This window comes from Alosa sapidissima, chromosome 21 (assembly GCF_018492685.1).
Source record: "Alosa sapidissima isolate fAloSap1 chromosome 21, fAloSap1.pri, whole genome shotgun sequence".
In the NCBI taxonomy this organism is placed as follows: domain Eukaryota; kingdom Metazoa; phylum Chordata; class Actinopteri; order Clupeiformes; family Clupeidae; genus Alosa; species Alosa sapidissima.
Genome location: NC_055977.1, coordinates 13,915,982 through 13,939,683, shown reverse-complemented (window position 1 = coordinate 13,939,683; position 23,702 = coordinate 13,915,982). Strand labels below are relative to the sequence as shown.

General features: G+C 44.5%; 1 protein-coding gene and 1 long non-coding RNA gene across 16 annotated transcripts in view; one reads left to right on the top strand and one right to left on the bottom strand.

The window, feature by feature from the left end:
* The window catches only part of pleca (plectin a), a 148,948-nt gene that overhangs the window by 72,997 nt on the left and 52,249 nt on the right, over positions 1 to 23,702 (top strand). For 4 of the 14 annotated variants that reach the window (XM_042076246.1, XM_042076239.1, XM_042076234.1 and 1 more), the window contains exon 1: positions 11,459 to 11,595. The exons of 6 other annotated variants lie outside the window; for them this stretch is intronic. In XM_042076246.1, coding sequence (XP_041932180.1) covers positions 11,484 to 11,595 — 112 coding nt within the window. In that variant the 5' untranslated portion in view covers positions 11,459 to 11,483. Of the gene's footprint in view, positions 1 to 7,144; positions 7,272 to 11,458; positions 11,596 to 18,977; positions 19,482 to 23,702 lie in introns of those variants that run through there. 4 more of the 14 variants (XM_042076235.1, XM_042076232.1, XM_042076230.1 and 1 more) reach the window with 2 other exon arrangements.
* LOC121695495 lies at positions 15,548 to 19,519 on the bottom strand. 2 transcript variants are annotated; one of them, XR_006026095.1, is made up of 4 exons: positions 19,425 to 19,519; positions 17,087 to 17,182; positions 16,485 to 16,605; positions 15,548 to 16,379 (listed from the first exon to the last, which is right to left on the bottom strand). It is a non-coding gene; the product is annotated as an uncharacterized LOC121695495 (long non-coding RNA). The 2 variants fall into 2 exon arrangements; XR_006026094.1 differs by lacking the exon at positions 19,425 to 19,519 and having other exon boundaries at positions 17,087 to 17,238.

Here is a 23,702-nt window from a genome sequence, read left to right as displayed (position 1 = left end):
GGGGTCTTGGTGTATTGTATCTGCTCTTTACAGATTCTTGTAGTTGCAGTTTTAGTGTTGATTCCATTTTAATGAAACTAAAGAGATTTACTGTGGCCATTTCTAGCAGTTGAGACCATCCACATCTCTGACAGAATTACTGTAATGGAGAGTATGTGTGTGTGATTTGTGTGTGTGGAGTTAGATCTCTGCAATGGAGAGTGTGTGTGTGTGTGTGTGTGTGTGTGTGTGTGTGTGTGTGTGTGTGTGTGTGTGTGTTGAACTCATGCTCTTCACTACTCCTACTCCATTTTTTATTCATTTCTCTCTCTCTCTCTCACTCACTTTCTCCTGTTCAGTTGTCACACACACACACACACTCTCTTTCTCTCTCTCCCTCATTCATCTTGTCCGATTTTGCTGTGGACACACCCCTCAGCTCGTTTTCCTCTGGTGGCCAGCGAGGTGGGAGGGGTGGTGGCGGCACCTCTCTGCTCCACTCTATCGCCATGCCGACTCCAGTCTGTGCACGAGCAAGCCCAGTGCTTTACTGAGCCTTCCAAGGAGAGTACAGGTTTCACTGGCATTTCTTTCCTTTGCAAAGCACTTTCCTGTCTGGAGCTCTCAGTGGAAAATACAGACGACGAGCAAAACAGAGATAGAGAGAATTGGACAAAGCTGTCACGAAGAGAAACAACTGGAAGAGAGCCAACGACATTCATCATAAGTATATGCTCGTAGCTTATCAAGGTGTTCTGTGATCAGGTATTAGTCATAGTTGACAATCAGGAGTGGCAAAATGGTGGCTGGAATGCTTATGCCTCTGGATGACCTGAGGTCCATCTATGAGGTCCTCTTCCGGGACGGCGTCATGGTTGCCAGGAAGGACAGGCGTCCCCAGTGTATGCACCCCGACGTCCAGGGCATATCCAACCTCAAGGTGATTCGAGCAATGGGTTCCCTGAAATCCAAGGGCTTCGTCAGGGAGACCTTTGCCTGGCAACACAGCTACTGGTACCTCACCAATGAGGGCATTGTTCATGTCCGAGAGTTCCTGCACCTCCCACCAGAGATCGTCCCTTCTACCCTGCAGAGGGTCCGATCCTCAGTGTCCACCCTGCACCCAACCCATCGAGCAGGCCACGTGCAGAAAATTAAGGGTCCTACCTCTTTTGTCCCCAAGGCAAGAGCCAAGGAAGAGCATCAGGAAGATCTACTGGATCGCCAGGGGTACCGTTCACAAAAATCGCTCCCCAAAGAACATGATGGCCTGCTTGAGAAGATGGCTATGGGCTTTAAAGGTTCCTACACACCCAACAATGTGGTCACCAGACCTGTTCACTCAGCAACCAGGGAGGCCAAACTAGAGTCAGCTGTCATTAGGAAACAACAGCAGCAGTCAGAAACCACCAGGCCCATCACATTTGAAGAACACAAGAAGATTTCAGTTGCTGCAATGCCTGGTCCCTGGAAAATAAGCAGAAATATCAAAGCATCTCATTCAGTAGTTGCTCCAACTGAGGAGTCCATTGTAAGTCCATGTGAAACAGTAAAGATGGACATGCCTGCTTCACCTGTGGAGGCGGTAAAAGATAAGCCATTTAATGCCCAAACTGAGGCTCCACAGCCAGTGAGTGAGACAGTAGCAGTTGAGTTATTTCAAGAGGACGTGAAAATTGCCAATGATCAGGAGCCTACAGATATATGGGATGAAGTCAATGAACCAAAAGACTTGGTGGAACTGGTTGAAGAAGGGGCTGTTCAGCCGGAGGTAGAGAAGTCTGGAGATGGTCCACTGATGGTCTCCCATATTGTTAGAGGACAAAATGCCTGTCAGGGAGTCCAAGAATCTCTGCAGCAGATAATTGAGTCCAAAGAACAAACAAAACAAATAGAGACCATGAAGGTGCTTGAGGAACCGCTTTCTAAAGAATGTGTGATGATGGATGTTTCAGATGCCTCCCTTACTTCCCCCATTATCTATCATAAGTCTGAAGCTGAAGAGCTGGTTGAAGAGGTGACAGAGGATCTGCAGAAGATACTGGTGGCTGAAGATACTGAAGAACTTACCAGACAAACAACACATACAAATGTCAAAATGGTTTTAGAGGAAACCATTGATTCAGAGTGCGCAGTGGTGGCTGAGAACATCCCACAAGTATCTGTTGCAGATGATTCACTGATGGTGCTCCAAATCCATGATGAACCCAAAGGGGATGAGCAGGTTAATAAAGAGGCTGGTCTGCAGCAGGTACAGGAATCTGCAGAACTTGACAAACAAGTAGAGGTCATGAAGGTCATTGATGCAGTAAATGTGATGCAGGCAGTTGATGCTCCAAAAATATCTCCTAGTGATGTGAATGTTACAATTCCCCACATCCAGACTGAGCATCTCTCTGAACTTGCTGTCCTAGAAACACCAGTGCAGGCGAGTACAAGTACGTCACCCATAACTTCAGTTGCCTTGGAAGATGTGGTGTCACTCATGACTGTTAAATCCTTGGAGACAGTCTCTGATGCTACACTCCTCTCTCCCATGACTGATGCTTGCGTGGATCTCTCTGAGTTTGAGGAGCAAGCCACTGACATCTCACATGCTGATGTAAATATCATCCCTTCACCAGAGGACTCCACCATCCACCATCCTGTTGTAAATGTAATCCAGCCCTCACAGGGAGTGGAGCAGGATGCTGAGCCCCCAGCCAAAGAGCATCCTATGGAGGCAGCATCCATGCTGGAGGTCAAAGATTCAGTGGAAGCCACGGGAACTTGCCCTCACCTGCCCGCCCTTGAGCTCGGTCTGGGCAAAGGGACAGAGGAGGAACCACAGCGGGAGGAACAGGTCAGGGGTCAAGACGAAGAGACCAATGACGTTGCAGCAGCCACACAGCTGAGCTCCTCCTCCAGTCTTCCATTGGACAAGGATGTCGTCATAGAGATGCACGAGGAGGACGAGGAGGAGGGAAAGAAGTGCTGGTCAGATTTCCAAGAAGGTTAGAGAGCATGTTCTGTAGCCCTCCCACCCACACTCCCTTTCTCTTTCCTTCTTTCTATGGGGCCAGTCCTGTTTTCACTGTGCAAGCGTGTGTGTGTGTGTGTATGTGCGTGCATGCATGCGTATATAGTGAATGTGTGCATACAGCATACATTTACCAAAACAGGGATTTTAACGCTTAGAATAGAGTATTTGTTTGCCTGAGAACCATTTTTGATGCTTCTGAAAAAAAATTCCTTAGCAATTGCAGCACTGAATGTTGACTTCAAAAGTTAGAGAGCTTTTTAATAGAATATCTGAATATCAAACCATCTGAAACCAGTTGAGGTGGTATGTTGTTTGTTCAGAGTGGAATGGAGCAAGATGTGTGAAAACTACCAAGTTTCTCTCACTCACTCTGCCTCGCTTGCCTTTACAACCACACTCACACAAACACACACACACACACACACACACACGTACTGTACACACACACACACACGTACTGTACACACACACACACGTCCACAGAATGAACATGCACTCTCAGACTCTCTAACACACATGCATATGCAGACACACACACACTCACACACATACACACACACACAGACTGTGTAAGCATCACCGAATAAGCCCTTGAGCTGATCTGTACAGTATGTGTTGTAAATATTTACATGCCTCTCCAGATTCCTCCATGTTCTGAGGTTAGACACCAAGAGAATATTGTCGTATGTGTGTGTGTGCATGTGTCATTTGTGGGTGGGTGGGTGGGCTGTGCGTGTGCGTGCGTGTGTGTATTTATGCGTGCGTGCGTGCGTGCGTGCGTGCGTGCGTGCGTGCGTGCGTGCGTGCGTGCGTGTGTGTGTGCGTGTGTGCGTGCGTGCGTGTGTGTGTGTGTGCGTGTGTGTGTGCGTGCGTGCGTGCCTGCCTGCCTGTAAGAATGAGAGAGCAGACACGGTGCTGTGAAGAGGGATTACATAAGAGAGCCCCGGCTTGCAGCCTGGTATTCTGGTATTCACTGCAGCCAGTTGCTCTATTTTGTTTTTAGGCTTTAGTTTCAGCCCTGATCTTAAACCAGATAAAAAGACATCAGTCACTGACACTATAGCCACGATGGAAATGATGGATGCCCACAAGGGACATTTTTAAAGAATATTTTGACACTTGACACAGGTTAAAAATCCCTATTACCTCTAGCTAGTGATTTATCAGTCTCTCAATCCTTCTATAGGTGCAAACACATTTGATTGGCATGTGTTGTCCTGGTTCCCAAACAGTATTGCTTGCTATAGTTAAGATTTGAGACTGATTTGAGAGCATTCATCAGATCCACTTTCTTAATCTTTTACTTTTATGGAGATATCTGTCTTTGTTAATATGATCCTCCTTTGTGTATTTATTAGTATTGTCTCCCACACTAAATTAATTTACCAGAACCAATACTGTCATCAGAAATTTGTCTGCTCACTGTAATTTTTGGAGCATTAGTACAGTAAGTTACAGTAGTTAACAGTTGTAAGGTAGTTAACTCTTCTTTATTACTGATTTTATTACTGAAAAAATACTGACTTTATTACTGAAAAGCAATTATTATGATATGACATGTGTCATGCCATGTGATGGAAGTTGCCACAGTGGAGGAGCTCCTGTTTCCTTGGAGATCAGTAACACACTCAAGAGTTCCACCTTGTGGTGACTAAGAATCGTTTCCACACAGTGTTACTAAGGGAGTATTTCTAAGAAATTCAGAGTAAGCTCTGTGCGTGTGTGTGTGTGTATGTATGGTGGTGGTGGGAGGGGGGGGGGGGGGGGGGGGGTAGTCAAGTGTACATGTGATGGTTGAGATGGTTGAGTGTCTGTGCGTGTGTGTGGTAGAGAATGGTTGTGTGTGTGAGTGTGTGTGTGTGTGGTTAAGTCTCCCCACAAGATCCTGCGGATGATCCAGTATGGAAACTGTTAGTGTAGTATGCCACCGCCCACCGCCCCCCCCCCCCACCCCCCGTGCTCGAAAACATTAAAGTTAATTCAGCCCACGCCTTAAGCTTTAAGTAGCCAGTTTCCAGTGAGCTGGTCTCCCGATCAAAGCTTCGATTAAAGAGGAGAAAGGAGCTGTTATTTCAGTGTTTCCCTCGAATGCTCGCATTCCCCATTCAAAATTTCCTCTCTGCTGATAAATGAGTCAGCAACAGAGCAGAGGATCTGAGAGTGGTTAAGTTGAGCGCCATTCATCTTTTCCTTCCTATTTTTGTCGTTTTCTTTCTTTTTGCTCTGGAAACGGGCAGAGAGAGAGAGAGAGAGAGAGAGAGAGAGACGGGAGTGTGGTCCTACTCGTAGCCTACTGTAATTGGCGAGGGGAGTATCACACGAGTTGCCACCCTTAGTCTTACACATCCTACTACTACAGGAAGCCACAGTTTCAGCAGTTCAGAACACTGTTCTGAGAACAGCAGATGAAATAGGGAAATTCTTCTTGAGTCACATCTTATAAGCACAGCTTATCACCACTGTTATTTTATTTTGCTCTGAGAAAGCATCTTGTGTAGGCGTCATGCACTGGGATGATGGCAGGTACTTCATGGAGGATCTGATCCACCAGGGCCAAGGTAGGACCTCTATTCATCTCATGACTGGGGAAAGGGCCTCAGGAAGGCAGGAGAGTGGGTGTGTGTGTGTGGGGGTGGAGGGAGGGGGGGATGGAGGTGGTGGGTGGTTGTGGATTGGCTGCCTTTATCTCATATTCAATGTGTGGAGAGTTTATCTGGGGACACATGGCAGTGTTAGTGTCCTCTTGTGTCAGATTACAGCTTGGGTGTGGCTTTAGGGAGGAGAAGCCTCTGATAACCACAGATTTGGTCCTGGTCTGAAACCTAATCTTTGATCCATCCCAGAACTGAAAGTTCTAGAATCTACTATCTGAAAGGGAAAGAGTGTGCTCTGCTAGTTATGTGTGTACCTGTGTGTGTCATCGATGTGTGTGTGTGTTTGTCTGTGTTGAATTTCATGAACTGCTTGTAAAATTCACTAATGTGGTTTAACATGGTGTTTGCATTTGCCTGTAAATGCATTCACACATGTGCTCACACCACACACACACACAGACACACACACACACACACACGTTCCTGTGGCTGGTGTCATGTAAATAAGAGCGATCCAATGTCACTTGTTGGCCTTTTCCAGTGACATCAGTAGCCAAAAGCATTGTGGGTAAGAAATGATGCCTTTGTCTACAGCATACCCAGAATTCAGTTCTTTCATGTACGGATTACAGTTTACGTCAACTTTATTAATATTAAGATATATGCAAAAATGATAATATAACTTGAAGTGACGTTGTACATGATAAGTATATGTAGACAACTGAGATAGTGCCATTATGGTTATAGGAGTGATTGCAAGAGCACCAGTCCCTAGTCATGATTGTCAAACGGTATGTCAGTGTGTCTCATAGTTGCAAGATAATTGGTTAGATTCTTATCCATCTTATTGCATTCAAGTCAAACTGCTGCACACGCACACACAAGGCTCCTTCCAGCTGCTGAGCAGACTTTATGGCTCTCAAAGGAGCTCTTTGTCTTAGAGAAGGGCCTCCTCGCTCTATGGGCAAGCTACATTTTCCACACGTTTTCTCCAGTGTTTGAAAAAATAAATGCAACAATTTAGTGGTGTGTGTGTGTGTGTGTGTGTGTGTGTGTGTGTGTGTGTGTGTGTGTGTGTGTGTGTAACTGTACAACCATGCCTGTGGTTGTGTGATGTGTGTGTGAGTGTGTATTTTTGTAGACAATTATGTTCATGGACCACGTCCAGATGTTCGGTATCAGAATAATGCTACCCCAGTGGGATGGCATTCTCACAGTTGAGAACAAAATTGCGAAAAGTACAGTTTTTCTCCATCCCATAACTGCAACTCTGGAGTTGTGGGTTGTTATGTGTGTGTGTGTGTGTGTGTGTTTTTTTTTTTTTTTTTTCATTTCCATTCTCTTTCCACACATGGTCTCTCTCTCTCCCCCCTCTTCAGCTCTCTCTCTCCCTTTTCCCTCCCTCCCTCTCTCTCTCTCTCTCTCTGAATCTCTTCCTCCCTGCTCTACGCCCCTCTGCTTTCAATCAGAACACAATATCGTGAGGTCAGACAGCGTGTTCGCCGTTAGTGTCAGTGTGTTCTGAGTCGCGAAGGCCAGTTTGGGGCAGGAAGGAACAGACATCATGCACCGGTGTCTCCGCCGATTCTGTTGCTGCTGCTGCGCCCGTGGCCGCCAACCTCGCAGCCACGGCTACCTCCGCAGTCCGGCACCACTCTCGCCTGTGGAAGCTGCCGGTAGGTGGGAGACTGGGATTGGGACCGGCCGTGTTCAGGGTGGGGCTATGGGAGGGTAATTGGGGTAATGGGGGGGTGGCACCAGTTGCAGGGTGGATGGAGGGAGAGAGGGGGTTCAACCTAGAGGAAGGTTTGGTTCTTGGCCCATGTGATGTGCATGTGTGCACCGTCAGTCTGTGGCCTCCATCTTGCTAATTGCTTTTTGTGGATTCTGGATTTTTTTAGCACAGAATCCTGTGTGTGACATGTTTTCCAAAATGTTATGTTTGCGTTTGTTGATGCTATTTTGATCTGACAGATATATCTCATTTTGCATTTCTTGGCTATTATGAAATGCCCTGTAGCTGTCATAATGAGAGATGTTAGAATAGGGTACTACTTGATTCAAGGAGTTCATGTTGTTTGTGGGAAGTGCTTTGAGAGAACTGTGAGGTCTTAAGACTGGCCATTTTATGGGCATCTTGGGAACCCCTTCTGTCTTTTATGGCATCTCATGCCATGGTGTTATAATCTTGCTCCAGGGGGCACTGTTTTGGTAGTGGTAGTCATATGGTGCCATTACTGGTTCTTCTGTTCTGGCTGTGGTTGTCTGTTGAGGTGCCATTTTGGAGTGTTGTGGTGCCATTTTGGAGTTTGCCGGTTCCCTCTGTTCTGGCTGTGGTTGTGTTCCATGGCGCCATTTTAGAGTGTTGTGATGCCATTTTAGATTATGCCGGTTTCCTCTGCTCTGGCAGTGCTTGTTTCCCATGGTTGTCATTTTGGAGTTTGCCGGTTCCTTCTGTTCTGGCAGTGCTTGTTTCCCATGGTTGTCATTTTGGAGTTTGCCGGTTTCCTCTGTTCTGGCTGTGCTTGTCTGCTGTGGTGCCGGTGCCATTTTGGATCGTGCCAGTTTCCTCTCCACCATTTCATAGCTCTCGGTTTCGTAACAGAGCAGCCCGGCCATGTTAGTCATCCCAGAGTGCCATAGAGCCCAGGCAAAGTGACAGGCACGTCTGTGTGCGTCAGTTTCTGTGTCTGTGCACCTAAACCAGCTGCCCTCAGGGGAGATTAATAAAGTTGTATCGTACAGTACTCTCTACTTGGTCACGTGCTTAAGGCATTGGCATCTTGCACACCGTCTGCACTAATCTGACATCTGAGTTCAGCTCAAAAGATTCTATTGTCAATATACTGTAGTTTCATACTGTGATGCCAAATCAAAGTTCTTCCTTTGAACACGATATTAGTACAGATATTTTGGCATTTTAAAGTAGAAATTGTTGTAGAATGTTTTCGGTTACTCCTGCTGCCTTTTGGCAGTAGATGTTGGGCCAATTTATTTGCATGGTCCTGATCATATCAGGCTCGCATTGTCTCTGATGATGAGTGACTCATATCCTGCCATTCTCTCCTTTACTCTTTGATCATGAAGTTGTATATATTATACCAGTAACTATGTGTTCGCTAACAGCAGGATCTTCACCAGGTGCTTGATGTATTAGTGTATATTTGCTGGGTAGTAAGATGCTGCTTCCGAAAGGCCTGTCAGTAGCTCCTCAATCAGGGCTGCATTGTCACCCACATTTAACGTCATCCTGGCCAGGTCTGCCTGCCAGGAAAATCATGGCCTGGACCAAGTTACCATAATCAGCACCTCCTTAAGCCAGTGATGTGGTGTGTGTTGTTTTGCCAAATGGTTTGAAGGGCCTTTTTAATGAATTTAGGTTCTTCTACTTAATGGCAAACATGTGCACAATTGCTTGTGAGCTTTAAGGGTTATCATTAAAAATTAATGGCACAGGGCTAAGTATTTGATAATCATTATTAGCCTGTGCAGGTTATGTACCATATGCATATGTATCTGTTTAGTGTGTTTGTTCAATATTTATTGTTTTAGAGGTTAAGATGTTTTTTTCTTGGTTGTTTGTTTGTTTGTTTGTTTGCTGTGTGAGTGTGCATATACATGTGTATGTGCGTGTGTGCGTGTGTGTGTGTGGTCAGACCCCGACGGTATTTCCCTGGGTGAGACCGTGACCCCCACACCTTTCACTCTTTTACGGAGTCCAGCTGCCAGCATTCCTCCTCTCTTCTCTGTTCTGCGTCTCTCCTCTCTCCTCTCCATGAGTTCAATGGTCAGGGTTTATTCCTGGCCCTTAACTGGGCTGTGCGTGACCATGTAATGTCACCCCCTTCTTTCCACCAAAGAGGGTCACACTCGTGGCGGTGTTGGGTTTCTGTGACATTTGTTTCGTCATACAGAAAGTCTCTCTCTCATGCTGCCCCCAATGAGTTTGACGTGTAGTGTGTGTGTGTGTGTGTGTGTTTGTGTGTGTGTGTGTGTGTGGTGTGTGTGTGTGGTGTGACCTTTGCAAGGGTTTTGTCATGTGTTTAGTCTTCAGATTGTTTTTGTCTTGTGTTTAGTGTCCTCTAAATGTGCTCTCTCTCTCTCTCTCACACACACTCTGTGTGTGTTTGTGTGTGTGTGTGTGTATGTGTATGTGTGTCTGTGTTAATTTGTGTGAGCATGTGCTTATGTTTGATCTTGTGTCGCCAAACAAACACAGCTTGCTGTGGTGCCCTGTATCCACCGCAGCGCTGCACAGCCCTCTTGCGACTGCAGTGCACATTTTAGTAAATAATGTTTGTCCCCTTGGTCTAGTTTTGCAAGTACAGAAAACCCAACCATTCCCTTCCCTGTCTCCCCTCCTGCACGCTGGCCTGATACGAGGGCACAGCTGAGACTTGACTCGATACCGACCTGAGCTTTGCATGGGCAAAGTGTGTGTATAGGGCACCTGTCGGCCGCCTTAAAGCCAGAAATATCTCTCAGTTGTAAAAGTTAACATCATTAATCATTCCTCCTAAAGAAGAGACTGTCACTCAGGAATTCCACCTCAAGGGAATTCCTTTAAAATGATTACACTTTCACAATAGGGTAATGCTCCAGTGGTGCCGTGGAAAACGAAGTGCTGTTTTGGTATTTTGAAAAAGCACATTTATTCTGAGAGCTGCTTGCTCCTTAGACACTTTATTGTTTGGAAGTGAAACAGTGTGCCGTTATGTTCCTCTCTGGTGCAGAGTGAATGGGCATATGTTTGGAGTTTGCGCATGAGGAAGAAATTAGTGGTAGAGTGTGTTATATAATGAAATTTGGGGCTTTAAAGTGCAGAGACTGCTTGACTGCACTGCTTGATTTATGTTTTGGGGGATCATATTGATTTTCTGCAGAAGTGCGTCAATGAAATGAATGCAGGGACAAAAATAAGAGCACATTTCCTGACAGTGCCGCATAAACTGGACAAGGTTTCATGTTCAGGGCTCTTAATGACTGTCCTTATCAGCGCTGGGTGTAGACCAGCTTTTGTGTGTGTGTGTGTGTGTGTGTGTGTGTGAGAGAGAGAGAGAGAGAGTGTCTGTGAGTCTGGATGTCTTTGTGTATTGCACACACACTCACTTATGTTTATACAGCATGAGTTTGTCTAGGAGTACATTTTGAGAGAGCGAGAGAGAGAGAGAGAGAGAGTGAGAGAGAAAGGGAGAGAGAGAGAAAGGGAGAGAGAGAGAGAGAGAGAGAGAGAGAGAGAGAGAGAAAGGGAGTGAGAGACAGAAAGAAGAGGAAAAAAACCGACTCATGTATTATTAACTGGAACTAGAGGCACCACCACCGACCACCAGAAGTGCAAGTCTTCTCCCAGAGTACAGAAGCCAAAGACATGATGAGATACTTCTGAGTGAGTCTAAGCTGGAAAGAGAAGGGAGTCACCGCAGAGAGGAGAGGAGAAGAGGAGTGGAAAATAACGCAAGCCAGACGTACTCTAGCAAGCGGCCAGTGGTTGTGAAAGACGAGGGGAGAGAGAGAAAGGGGGGAGTGGAGTTTTATACCACTCGGCTGAGTCATAGAAGGAAAAAAAGCAAGAAAGAAAAAAAGAGAAAGAAGAGGGGGGGCTGCGTCGCTCCCGGCTTTCCCTCTGTCGCTCGCCTGCTGGCGTCGCTCGGAACTCACTCGGCCGCTCGCTCACTCGCTCGTCCGCGTGTCTGTCGGTCCGTCGGGGGTGGTGTCCTTGAGTCCTTTCTGCGCCACACCCCTTTGCGTTCCCCCCCCCACCACCCTCACCCTATCCCTCCCTCCCTCACCCTATCCCTCCCTCCGGCTCTCTCACACTCACCTTTCACCCCCCCCACCCTCCCACCGCTGAGTGCCAGCCGCCTGTCCCCAGTCTAAAGACAGGCCCGATGCCGGCTAACCCCCCTGGAAATGTGTTCCCGACCCTGGTCATCCTGGGGCATGTGCTGACCCTCATAGTCGTCTGGAACTGGAGGCAGAGGCGGCGGCAGCTCCGGGAAGGTAAGGCAGCGGCCGGGAGAGCTGGACAAAAAAAAAAAAAAACTTGCCTGTCTTTTCTGTGTTAAAACTGGGTGTAGGGTTAGTATGGCGAGAGGTTAAAACTACTGTGTGTTGGAGTGAGAGAGAAGTTGGTTGTCGCAGTGTTGTTTTAGAGTTATTGTTCTTGCGCTTCTGTGCTGCTCTCTCGTCGTCTTACTCTCTGCGTGTTTAGTGCGTGTTAGCTCGCTGATGCACTCACTCATCGTCTCTCTCTCTCTCTCTTTCTCACACACACACGCACACGCACACACACACACACACACACACCCACCTCCCTTTTCCTGCCATGTGGAAATAGGGGGTTAACCCTGTAAATGCTGGGTCCAAGAGAAGGCACGCTTTCGTAACAAGCTTTTGTAATGAATATGAATGAATAGGTTTGTAGTTGCTCTGACAATTCAGATGTGTTTGTTTGCACTTGTTTTGTGCTTAGTTAATGGATTATAAAGTACTTTATTGAACTTTTAGAGGACTCACTGGCAAGGCTTTGACTTTTTCTTCGCTAAACACATTTGCACTCTGACTTTTTTTCTACTCTTGATGCAGTTGAGTAGGAGTTGCTCTGAGACTTAGTTTCTAATTATACCACACCACTCCGTCTCCAGACTCCATGGGAATGCACACACAAACGCACACACACACAAAGGAGTTAGAGTGTTTTCCGCATTCCCTTTTCTTTGAGACCCATCTGGTTTAGCATGACCCCCTTCAAGGGTCGGTGCCGAGGGCTCAAGGTGCCCTTAGGGCCTGATGTATGTGGTGCTCTGTCTTCTATTGATGTAGCTGTCAGCACTTTCAATGGTTATAGGTTCAAGCTGTTGGATTTACCTGGTTAGATAGGAGTGTTGTGACATACATGTAACACTGTAAGGGGTGTGTCGTCTCCATGCCACACCTTCTATACCCTCTATACTTTGTACTTTTGTCATTGTTTACTAGTCCAAGTGTCTTTGGATAGATAATGGATGCTATCTCATTTTGATCTAGTTTATTTATCTTGTGTTGATATATTGCTGCTGGTTTTCTGAGAGATACCAAGCACAATTTAGTTGTATGCCTACAATGACAAATGAAGAGTCTCACTTTTACTCTTACTGTTGGCTAGAATTGACATGTACTAAACAATGTGCTTACATGTGCACAACTCCTGCTTTATTGGTTATGTATATACTCTAAGTATCGATACTAAGTGTACGGACATATCTTATGCATGTCATTAGGACAGAACCATGTCACATCACTGTAACCAATAACCACAGTTACCATGACGATGCTTTTTGCTATGGATACTCGTTTGTGTGCAGACACACTTTATAATTCTGTAATTGATCTTTCCATTATGGAACCATCCAATATCAATCTAAACACATCCTTGACAACCCCATTAATGAATTTACTCCCTGTTGTTGGTTTGACATGGAAAACAGCATGTGCTAAATCAGTGGTGTTGGCATTAGGAGTGTCCTTTATGTTGTTTCTAGTTCTATGTACACAGGTGAGAGATGGAGGAGGGTGTCTGGAGGGAATGTGATATGTGTGTGTGTGTACAAGGAGGCCTTGGGCAAGGTGTGTGAAATGGACTGTGGTATGCCGAACAGTGTTTTAAAGTAGCTCGGCAGGTTAGAAGTGTGTCTTGTTGATAAAATAAAGGTGTGTCCATTCTTAGGAGGTGCTGCAGAGGATTCATGGGAATTGCTGTCTTGGTGCGAGATTGTTGGAATCAGTTCATTAGTTATATCTGATACTGCTGGGCATCAGTACCTATGAAAAATGGCTAAAATAATCTTTGTTTTATTTTTGTCTTGTGATGGTGAGTGTTTTGCGGTTTCAAGGGTGTGTCTGAGGGGTAGAGACATTAGAAACTTGTTTGACTGTAAAATGTGTGGCTGCCACTGCCATGACAGACACATACTCTGCAGTTACCGCACCTGTCTTTCTTTGGTCCTGCTTTGCATATTCCCTTTGCCTCCATGCCTTGATATAATCTCTCTCACCCTGCCATGCAACTCACTAGAGACCTCATCACAGAGATGTGCTGTAAACTTTCTGGCTGTCCTCATACAGAGCATCTATTTTGGCCCCTCCGGGTTCCTGTATCCTTGTCAGGGTGTTGGCTTTTCTCTATTTGCACTCATTATTACACACTGGCACGATAGCCATTATTAACTCAAAACAAAACCGGACACTGACGGTGCCAGAATACACTGGACAGCAGGCCGGTTTTACTCTGCCAGAGCAGATAGGGGAGCTTGTTTTTTGTTACACTTATTACACAAGGGCTTGATAACCACTACTCGCTCAAAAGAGAGCTGGGACGGACGGTCCCAGAATAGACTGAGCTGAAAGCATGCTAACCCAGTGTTAGACAGAGGAACTTATTTTAGTTCTGGTTCTGTAGTTCCTGCTTGTCAGCCAAAGCATCCATCAAGTGAGGTACCCCACTGGCGGAGGAGAGAAACTTGTTTTAATTAAACATTTATATCTAGCTGTACAGTAGTTCTTGCTCCTCAGTTGAAGTGTATGTGAGTGAGATTCTCCATGGCTTGGTTGGGTTAGACTGAAGAGGGTTTGGGTAGCTGTGTTTGTGTGTGTGACTGCTGAGTCTTAGGCTAGTGCAGTGATGGGGGGGGGGGCCAAGAGGGGGCAGTGGGATCCAGGTTAAAGGTGAATGGCGACAGGTTTCATTACATGAGGCGGGGTTTACCCAGAGTCTTAAAATAAAACCTTATGTCAGCCCCACTACCAAACACACACACATAACACTCATTCACACACGCACGCACCACATGCACACACACTCACACTCATACACATAGGAGAGAAGGTTTCAAACCCCCTGACCTCCACAGACAGACTCCATGTCTGTGTATCCTGGTAACGGTCATAACATTTAGTGGATCCCCTTGACTTTTCCTCCTCGGTTCAGTGCTCTATGTGGCATGTCAGGTATTTGATGTGCACACCAGGATAAATATCATAGACTTGGACAGAGTTGCAGTGTGTGTCTGTGTATGTGTATGAGGGAGAGAGTGAATGTGATTGTCAGTAATTGTTAGAGAAAGAAAGAATGTGTGTGTGTGGGGGAGGGGGTATGTGTGTGGTGCATCTCATCACGGTATACTTCTGTATGCTGTGAGAGATTGCAAACAGCTCTCTTTCTCTCATCTGTCTGAAGAATGAGGAGCTGCAGGAAGTAAGGGTGTTGGCACTGAAACATTAGCACCAAGAGAGATAAGAGTGTGTGTGACTATTACCACACGTGGGTGTGTGTGTGTGTTTGAGTGAGTTAGTGAGAGAGAATGTATGCTATTCTTACCTGTACTTCTTAAACTCTGTCACTCCCTCTCTCCCTCTCATAGCCTCTGTGTCATTCACATGGGCCCAGAAAAGCTCTTCCTGTAGGGAAGCCTTGACACGGGCCCATAATCTGGGATGTTTTGGTCTATTATTGAAAGCCTCACTGGACGCATGAAAACACACACTGTTTTATTGTCTGCTGACTGGCAGACACAAGTAGAGCCTTCAGAAAGCTGCGGATGTGTTGATGACACAGGGCAGAGAATAGGGCTGTTATCTTATTTATCCAGATCGTAAGTTACTGTATTCCAAGAAGCTTTTTGTTAAGAGGATGTCAAGGTTTCTCTCCAGAGCATCTGCAGCCAGAACATCTTGTGATTTGTGATGATGTACTTATGTTAAATTATAAAAGAGCATGTTTTTGTCTGCTTTTAAGCAGATAATTATTTTTATCGAGAGTACATACGTGTCTGGAGTGAGTTATTGGTATTAGACTCCAAATGCAATTGAGCTGTCCTCTCACATTGCATGCCTAAATCATTGTGTAATATCAACCATTTTTCACAGACCATGTATTTTCCAGGGTTGTTTGCAGTGGTAAAGAATTAAGGCATTTAAGGTGCATGTCTCTGAAATACTAAAGTACTGAAGCAAGACAGACCTTGACTTGCCGTCAAGCCAGATGTCTGTGGTGCACTAAGTGAAAACATTCGCTCGGATTGTAGTGCTTGGTAAAGTTGACTGCACTGGTATTGTATTAAATGGAACAGAATGAATTCCCAAACACATGCTTTGAAGGTCCTGTGCTTTAAATTAACAGAATTGTTTGAGAAAGAGAGAGAGAGAGAGAGAGAAAGTGTGTGTATGTGTGTGTTTGTGAGAGGTACAGGGATGTTAAGCACTACTTTTTCAAACCGTTGTCTCACTGTCTGAGTCAGTTACACAAATTTAAACACAAGGCAAGAGAGAGTCAAAGCCACTTTTCTCAAGTCTGTCTATCCGTTCCTCTTCTCCATCCTTCCAGCTCCATGCATCCTTTTTATTCATCTCATTGGACACCCCCCCCCCCCCCCCCCATTGTGTGTAGTCCTTTTGTGTGATGCCCAGTTGTGTGGTGCATGTGGGTGGGCAGTGCCCAATAGCTGCTGCTGTGGCTGCTGGTGCTGCTGGGGATTGTTCCTCGTGAGATGAAGGTCAAGAGCTCCCGCCCAGGGCACACACACCCAGATGACTCACCCTCACGCTGTTTGCCATCGCACACACACACACACGCACACACACGCACACACACACGCACTCCTATTTTTCCCCACTCACGCTCATATTTCTGTCGCCAAAAAACATTTTCACCACCACACCACTTTCACAAACCGCCAGACATACCAACATAGTAAGTCATTCAAGGATGAATCAGGGCTTGCTCCTTCATTTTGAAGTGTTTCGTTTCCCTGTAAACAGAATTTTTGTCTCTTAAAAGTCATAACGTATTTCCTCAATCTCCGCAGTATTGTACAGACAGATAATAGAGGACTGGAGTGGATCTGGGTACTCACCGATAACACTCACTGAGAGGTCACACAAATGTTTAGTTTTTGAGCTGGGCGCATACAACAGTCTTCCCTCTTTATGACATGCACAGATAGTGACTGGATCAGATCTTGAACTGATGCGACACTGATACAAAACAGATCAGGCAGATATATTAACAAGTAAACAGACCAGGCAGATATAGTAAACAAGTAAACAGCTTCCTCAGTACTGTGGAGCACTAGGGCCTGTAAGCAACCACCCTGAAATGCTATTTGATGTTTCACAATATGCCCAAAGTACTATTGACTATATATATTGCCATTTTGAAGGGGTTTAGGTGATTGTGACTGAGTTTGTTACAGCTATTCTCAAAACATTTGTATAACAAAAAACAATAGCAAATAATGCAGACAGTCCATGACTTTGTTTTTGCTGAAATAATGCTGTATACAAGTTACAACATACTAGCACAAACGTATTGGACGAAATTGGCTTACTAAATACAGACAAAATGAAATACAGACATAAGGTCTCAACCATTTTGCCCTGTATCTTCTAAAGTGGGAAGTCCTATCTACAAAGGGTTACCATAGTTGACTTTTTTAATGCAAGCCAAACTGCATACCTGACTGATCACATGGCAGCGGTTGAGTTTATTCCTCAGATGTTGACTCGTTGAACTCTTATCAGGTATGCCACCTCTGGGTTGGAATGCAAACCTCTGGGCAACCACATAGACAGACAAACCACAGACAGACAAACCACAGACACACCTGTTCAGCCCTGCCAAGAAGAATAGCACGTCTTACGTCTACGATAGTCTTATGTCATAATATTGCAGAATTTGTCATATATGATGATTATGGTTAGGTATGTGGGAGAGGCCTTTGTCCCAAAGCAGTTTACAAAATGTTTTGAAAATACAGAATAATAAAATAAGACGTTTTTAATAATACCTGTAATTATTTTGAAATATGATGATGTTACAAATAACCCAATAGTTATACAATACATAGTTTCTATGAAATGAATAGGTTTTTAAACTACATTTGACTAACATATGTCAGATTGTGGGCACCATGTATTGGCCTTGGAAGAGGTACGCAAAGCCTTTAAAAAACCTAAACCATAAAACCTTTAGTTGTGATCCTGCTGAAGGGAGGAATTGAGGTGATATTTGCATGGCTCTTAGATTGTATGCTGGCTAAGTAAACATTTACATGGTGCATATCAGGTATGCTACAGGATGCAACGTCACCAAAAATAGGCCTTCTGTACAATTTTAGAAATAGAAAAGCTGTTCCATAACTCTATTTTAGAGAGTATTTTTTTCCAGTCTAACATATAGAGACAGATTTTTTTTAAAAAGTATTTTTCATCAAGCATGAATTTGGCTACTACGTGAAACTTAATATACCGTGCACAGCATGAAATCTCTCTTAGAATTAGCCAGAAGAAGTGTATTCAGAATGGATCGTTTTGAGGTTGTTTAGTTTTCCATAGGCCTTTCTGAACCACACCATGTCGTTAATACAAAGCTGTGGTCCAAATGGGCCCCAGTCCTCAGGAAATCTGACTCATAATCCCCAAATGGGCAGGACCCTATGGCCACACCAATATTACTTTACTATGTTCGGTGACTCACCAGCATGCGTTTTAAAGAGCTATTTTTGTGAGATCTCTACTGTTTACTTTTAAGTTAAACACTAGTTTGACATGTTTAAAGATTTTGTTTACAATACCTACAGAATATCCTCATTTGTATACTCTCTTTTTGAATGAGCACATCAATTGCCTACATTATTTGTAAGAACATCATTGTATTATGGTAGGTTTATATTTTTAAGTTTGTATTTTCTCACAAAATATGGCAGTAAATGCAATTGTGATAGTAAGTGTGCTTTTTCACCCTTCAGTTTGGAACTGTAATGTTTACTTTGCAACAATGCCTAACCCAGAAAGCCAGTGCCTTTTACAATACCTACAATACAGTGGGGGTGTAGGCAAGCCTGTGTGGTTGTGTTCAACTTTTTTTTATTTACACCTGGCTTAACGGACATTCAAATATTGGCAGTCACCGCCCCTTACTTTAAGCTGTCATCAGTTTTCCAGTCACAGTTGTTTCACTCCCACTCTGGTCTAACAGAAGGTAGTAATTTTTAAGTCTTCACAGTTAAATTAAAATAATTTAGGACTGCTCAACAGCCATCTGAACTCTTTTGCTGTTATTATTTTAAGTTTAAGTGCATGGGAAACTGGAAGAAAGGCACCGTTGGCCCTAAGACATAATTTAAGGCAATGCTGGCATTGTCGATATGTTTTGTAGGCTATGCCTTTGATCTTATAAACGCACTAATATCCTCCCGACGGACTTTCACCTGAAACACTTTTGTCTCGTGCGCCTTTGACACCATCCCAGGACACATTACGCAACGTCTGGAAAGTTAGACACCTTGGTCTACATACACAGAAATACTAAACACCGCCCGTCCTGATGAACGAGCTTAGTCTGAGTCCTGAATAGCCTGTAGCCTATCGGGGATGTCCCTCCGAATCACATTTCAATGGTGTGAAGAAGCAGTGTGCGGCGGATCAGCGTTCAGGAGTGAATGGTGAAGAAGAACCTCGCACTTTCACAAAAAAACAAAATGGGTTGGGCTTGGGCTACATGGAAATGAAGATTTCATCCCTTGCAATTTGAGACGACCCCGCTCTTCCCGCTGCCTGCCTTTCCTCACTGACTTACTCAAAACAAAAGAACGTGTTCCATGCGCTAGTTGCGGAGTTTGAAAGTAGCCCACTGTACTTTTTTCGGGGTAGGCTACAGACCGACAGACCCCCGGATTTTACGCTCTTGGACTGGAAGATGGCTAGCTCAGGCAGCAGCCTGTCCTCTGCCGCGGCGGCCAACTGTTTTGGCGCGTTTGACATTAAAATCATATATGGACGTGCGAATTACATACATGAGATGACGTGCGGAGAGGTCGGACCGCACTTATACAGCCGAATGTGTTGCGCAGGTAAGTGCAATGTGCGGATCTTCATGGAAGTTAAATCGGATAGGAGGAGGTCTCAGGGCGGGAGTTGAGGTGGGGGGCGGCAGATCATGTTAACCATTCGCCTGCCAGCTGTCAGCACTATAAAAAACGCGCCGCCATCTACTGTCCGGTCCACTTTAAAATAGTCCTTGTCTGGAGGAGGTAGTGCTATAAGAGGAGTTTACTTCCAGTAATGCATTGGCAACCGCTATAGCCTAACTTGTGTAGGCATAACAGTTACCACATGTTGCACTGCAACGAATTATTCTATTTTCATTCCATATGCCATTAGTGATAGGCTAATCAATATCTTTATTAGTGTATTTCAACATGAGATTGAAGCGGAACATGAAACTGAAGACTGCATTTATTCTGTAGGCCTATAACTGCTCAAGCAATTTAATGTAGGCTATATGCAAATACGCGTAGGCTATGCATGATTAGGAATGTGAAGTAAATAATATCCCTAGGGGAACAGCTCAACTGTTCCGAGAGGAGAGAGGGTCGTGGAGACATTCCCTGGCTGTTCTGTGGAAACATAAAAAAAAACACCCATCTATAAATATGTTCTAGCTTCTGTGTGTTTGGCCTACATTGCCATGGGAACAGCCTGTGCATCAGCGAGGCTAAACTAAAGAGCAGAGAGCTCGTTAAATATTGACCCTGGCCCTGGACTTGACTACAAAAGTCCCGCGACTGACGACTTTACAAACATAAGCAAATAAGAGTTTTGTTTTTTTAAGTGAGGGGGAGAGAAATTTGCAAATTTGAAGAGATATTGCCCATTCTTGTAAGATTATTTTCATGAAGTAAATTAATGAAAGTAATGAAACAAAATTAATAATTAAACATCTCATCATCTCTCAAATTGTATGTCAAGGCCATTGATATAATATGAGGAATAAGGGCTCTTTTTAGGGCAGAATTGCAGGACCTCATTGGCTAAAAGAAACCTGAGAGGTACTTGTTGTCCTGAAAAAATAGCTATAGGCTACTACATTGCAAATCTAGTTTCATGTCTACCTCTGTCAGGATAAAAAACTAACTAAAAAACTAAAACTAAGTGATCAGTAAACTCACAATGTATTGTGTAACTCTCAATTTATTCCTCTTCAACATTAATTTGCGTAACATTTCAGTACAACCACAAGAGGGAGATAATTATATGATCTATGATCAGGAGAGGATGGATGGCATATATTACATACAGACTGTTAGGTAAGGGTGAAGCGTTTTTCCAATTCCAGTCATCATGAACTTTAACATGCTTTTTAAGGATCTTACATATGTGGCTGACAAAAGAGAGTCTTCAATGAAAAATGAATTTACAAACTATAGTAATATCATACTTTCTGAAACTCTACCGTGAGTATCAAAGATCTTAGAGCGGAGAGCTCTTGAATCTTTGGTGAGTATTATGATTTAGGCCTAAGATGTGCATAGCATTTATTTATTTTCAGGCTTTCTCAGTCATCAGAGGTGTCTGTACTCTATAATCATTCTGTGACCGAAAAACCCTATACCTATAAATTAGCTTTAGAACTGCTTCTAAATACTGTACATGCCATTCGTACATGACTCATAAATCTGTGCGTGTGGGTGGGTGCATGTGAACAAACGTGTGTGTGTGTGTGTTTTTGTAGGGGTCTGTGTGTGTGTGTGTGTGTGTGTGTGTGTGTTTGTGTGTGTGTGTGTGTGTGTACCTCTGTCTGTATGTTTGTGCAGATGGTGAAGATTCCTTGTTTGTTAACATTCCAGTTTTCATGTGCTGGCACGGCCCTTCTTGTGCACCGTAGGCTCCAGACCTCAGCAGACAGAGGCTCCTCAGGTGATGGAGACAGCCTGGGGTGGACGGAGGAGGGATAGGTGGGTGGGTGTGTTGTGTGGGTGGGTGGGTGTGTTTGGGAGGTGTTGGCAGTTAGGTGGTGTTGGGTGTGGCCAGAGGCTCCTTGTGCCTGATCGGTGGAATGCTGGAATGCTCAGGTCTTGGCTCTGCACTGCAGATGCTTCGACACGCCTCGGGCGTCTCTATTTCATTCCTAGTCATATTGCAAAGTTGTGCTTTTCCGAAGTCTTTCCACATTTTGCATAGTTCACACGCTTTTCTTGCACACTTATGCACTATTACTACTTATGAAGTATGCATAACTTATGCAACTTTGCATATTACTATTCTACTATGTACTATTACTACTATAAAGTATGCATAACTTATGCAACTTTGCATGAGAAACAAATGTTATGTTCCATGCGATAAATAGCAAGAAATGTTGAAAGCAACTCTTTTTTTTCAAACAAGTTTTAACGAGAACTTAATCCTCACCTGGTGAACACTCGACTGGCCATGTTCCACAGCCACCCATGTGAAAGTAGGCTGTGGTTTAAAAAAGGATGCCAAAGAATGTGCCACCTAAGTACAAACTGAAAAATAAGGGGTAGCTCAAAACATCAGCATCTGTATTTCATTTGTTATATAATTTTTAGCGTTCTTGGATTGATTGAGCAGTATTTTATTTCACTGCAGTAACAATAACTGGTTTTGGTCAGTATCGCCTACAACACCCACAGTGGAACTTTGGCGCCCTCCTGTGAACACAGAAGAGAATTCACCCATCTTGTGCACAGAATAAGTATGAGTGCGTAAACTGAGGGAAAGCATTTTATTTTTTATCTGTTATGCATTTTGGAACGCTAGCGGTAAACAGCCTAGTAGGAGGTTCCTGTGTCTGTTTGTGCTGAGACCTTACAGATCGTGCTTGTTTGTGCTTGTCCTCACTGTATGCTGTAGTCATGCCTACTGCAGTTGGTCCTGGCACAGTTAGGCCTTGTATATTCTGGATCTGTTCCTGGATTGCATTCTCTGAGCATATTTATACCATTATACACTGTATACATAAGACTATACTATATCAATTAAATATATGAATACTGTATGTGTGTGCTGCATGTCGTTGTCATACCAAGACTGCACCTGGTTCTGGTCCCAATCTGGTTTGGTTCTAGGCTGCTTTTGGTCCAGATCTGGTCTTTATCAGGCACTGAGGTATTCTACATCAGGGCTAGGTCACTCCATTCCATAGGTGCTGTCTAAGTGTCATTCATTACACGGTTCAAACACACACAGGCACATGACATTGATTGGTATGTTCTATGTGCCATGCCAAGCCAGACTGCAGATGTTTCTGGTGCCAGCCTGAGCCAAACTTGTGCCAGGCTATGCCAGGATGATCCAGCCCCTTTCTCAGTTGTAATTACACCTTTCAAACACAACACGCACTTTATTGTCTGTTGTGCCTGTGTTTAATCCTGCCAGGTGTCAGAGTGTGAGGGTGATTGTTGATGTTAAGGAGTCAACCTAAGCTTAAGCTTAAGTTGAAAACAGATCTTACTTAAGTAAAAATGACCTGAACCCTGTAGTTAGAATTGTAGGTTCTACCTCTAGCTCTATAGATTGCCCCCTAAGGCTTACTGTGCAGTATATACATTACAGAAGGAAGAAAAATCTCTTATTTCTGTATGGCGACTCCTGCACCTGTATCCAGGGTGTGGTGTGAGCGGCAGTACAGTGAAGCCAGGGACGAGAGCCAGTACATTGGAATGATCACCCTCGGGGAACAAGATCTGGAGATTTCTACCAACACGTTTTTTTTCTTCTCTTCTCCTTTCCTCTCTCTCTCATTTGTAGCCTACTGCAGCAGTCCATAACGGTATTCCCTTTAACCACTAATTCACTGCCTTGAGTGCCACACTCCAGACGTATATAGTAATTTTTAGCATCACAGTGTTGTTTTTGTGGTACATGTTTGAGTTTGACTCATGTGTCTGTTATTGGTTGAGACATCTGTGAATTGGACGGAGGCCACCAGTGGTGGATGGGTGACAGCAGAGCAGCCTGTCTCTGATCAAGCCCCAACAGGCCCTGCGCTGATATGCTCACAATCCACCGCTGTGTCACTCAGGGCCCCTCACTCGCCGTGCTCGGCTGCAAATGTACAGTATAAAGCGGTTTCGTGGTTTGATGGGTCCTCCACACACACACACAGACACATGCAGGCCCACACAGACACACTCACACACAGACACTCACACACACACACACACACACACACACACACACACACACACACACACACACACACACTTATATAATCGTACAAGTCCTAACATATGCACAATCAGACACTGATGCACAGTCAGTATAGA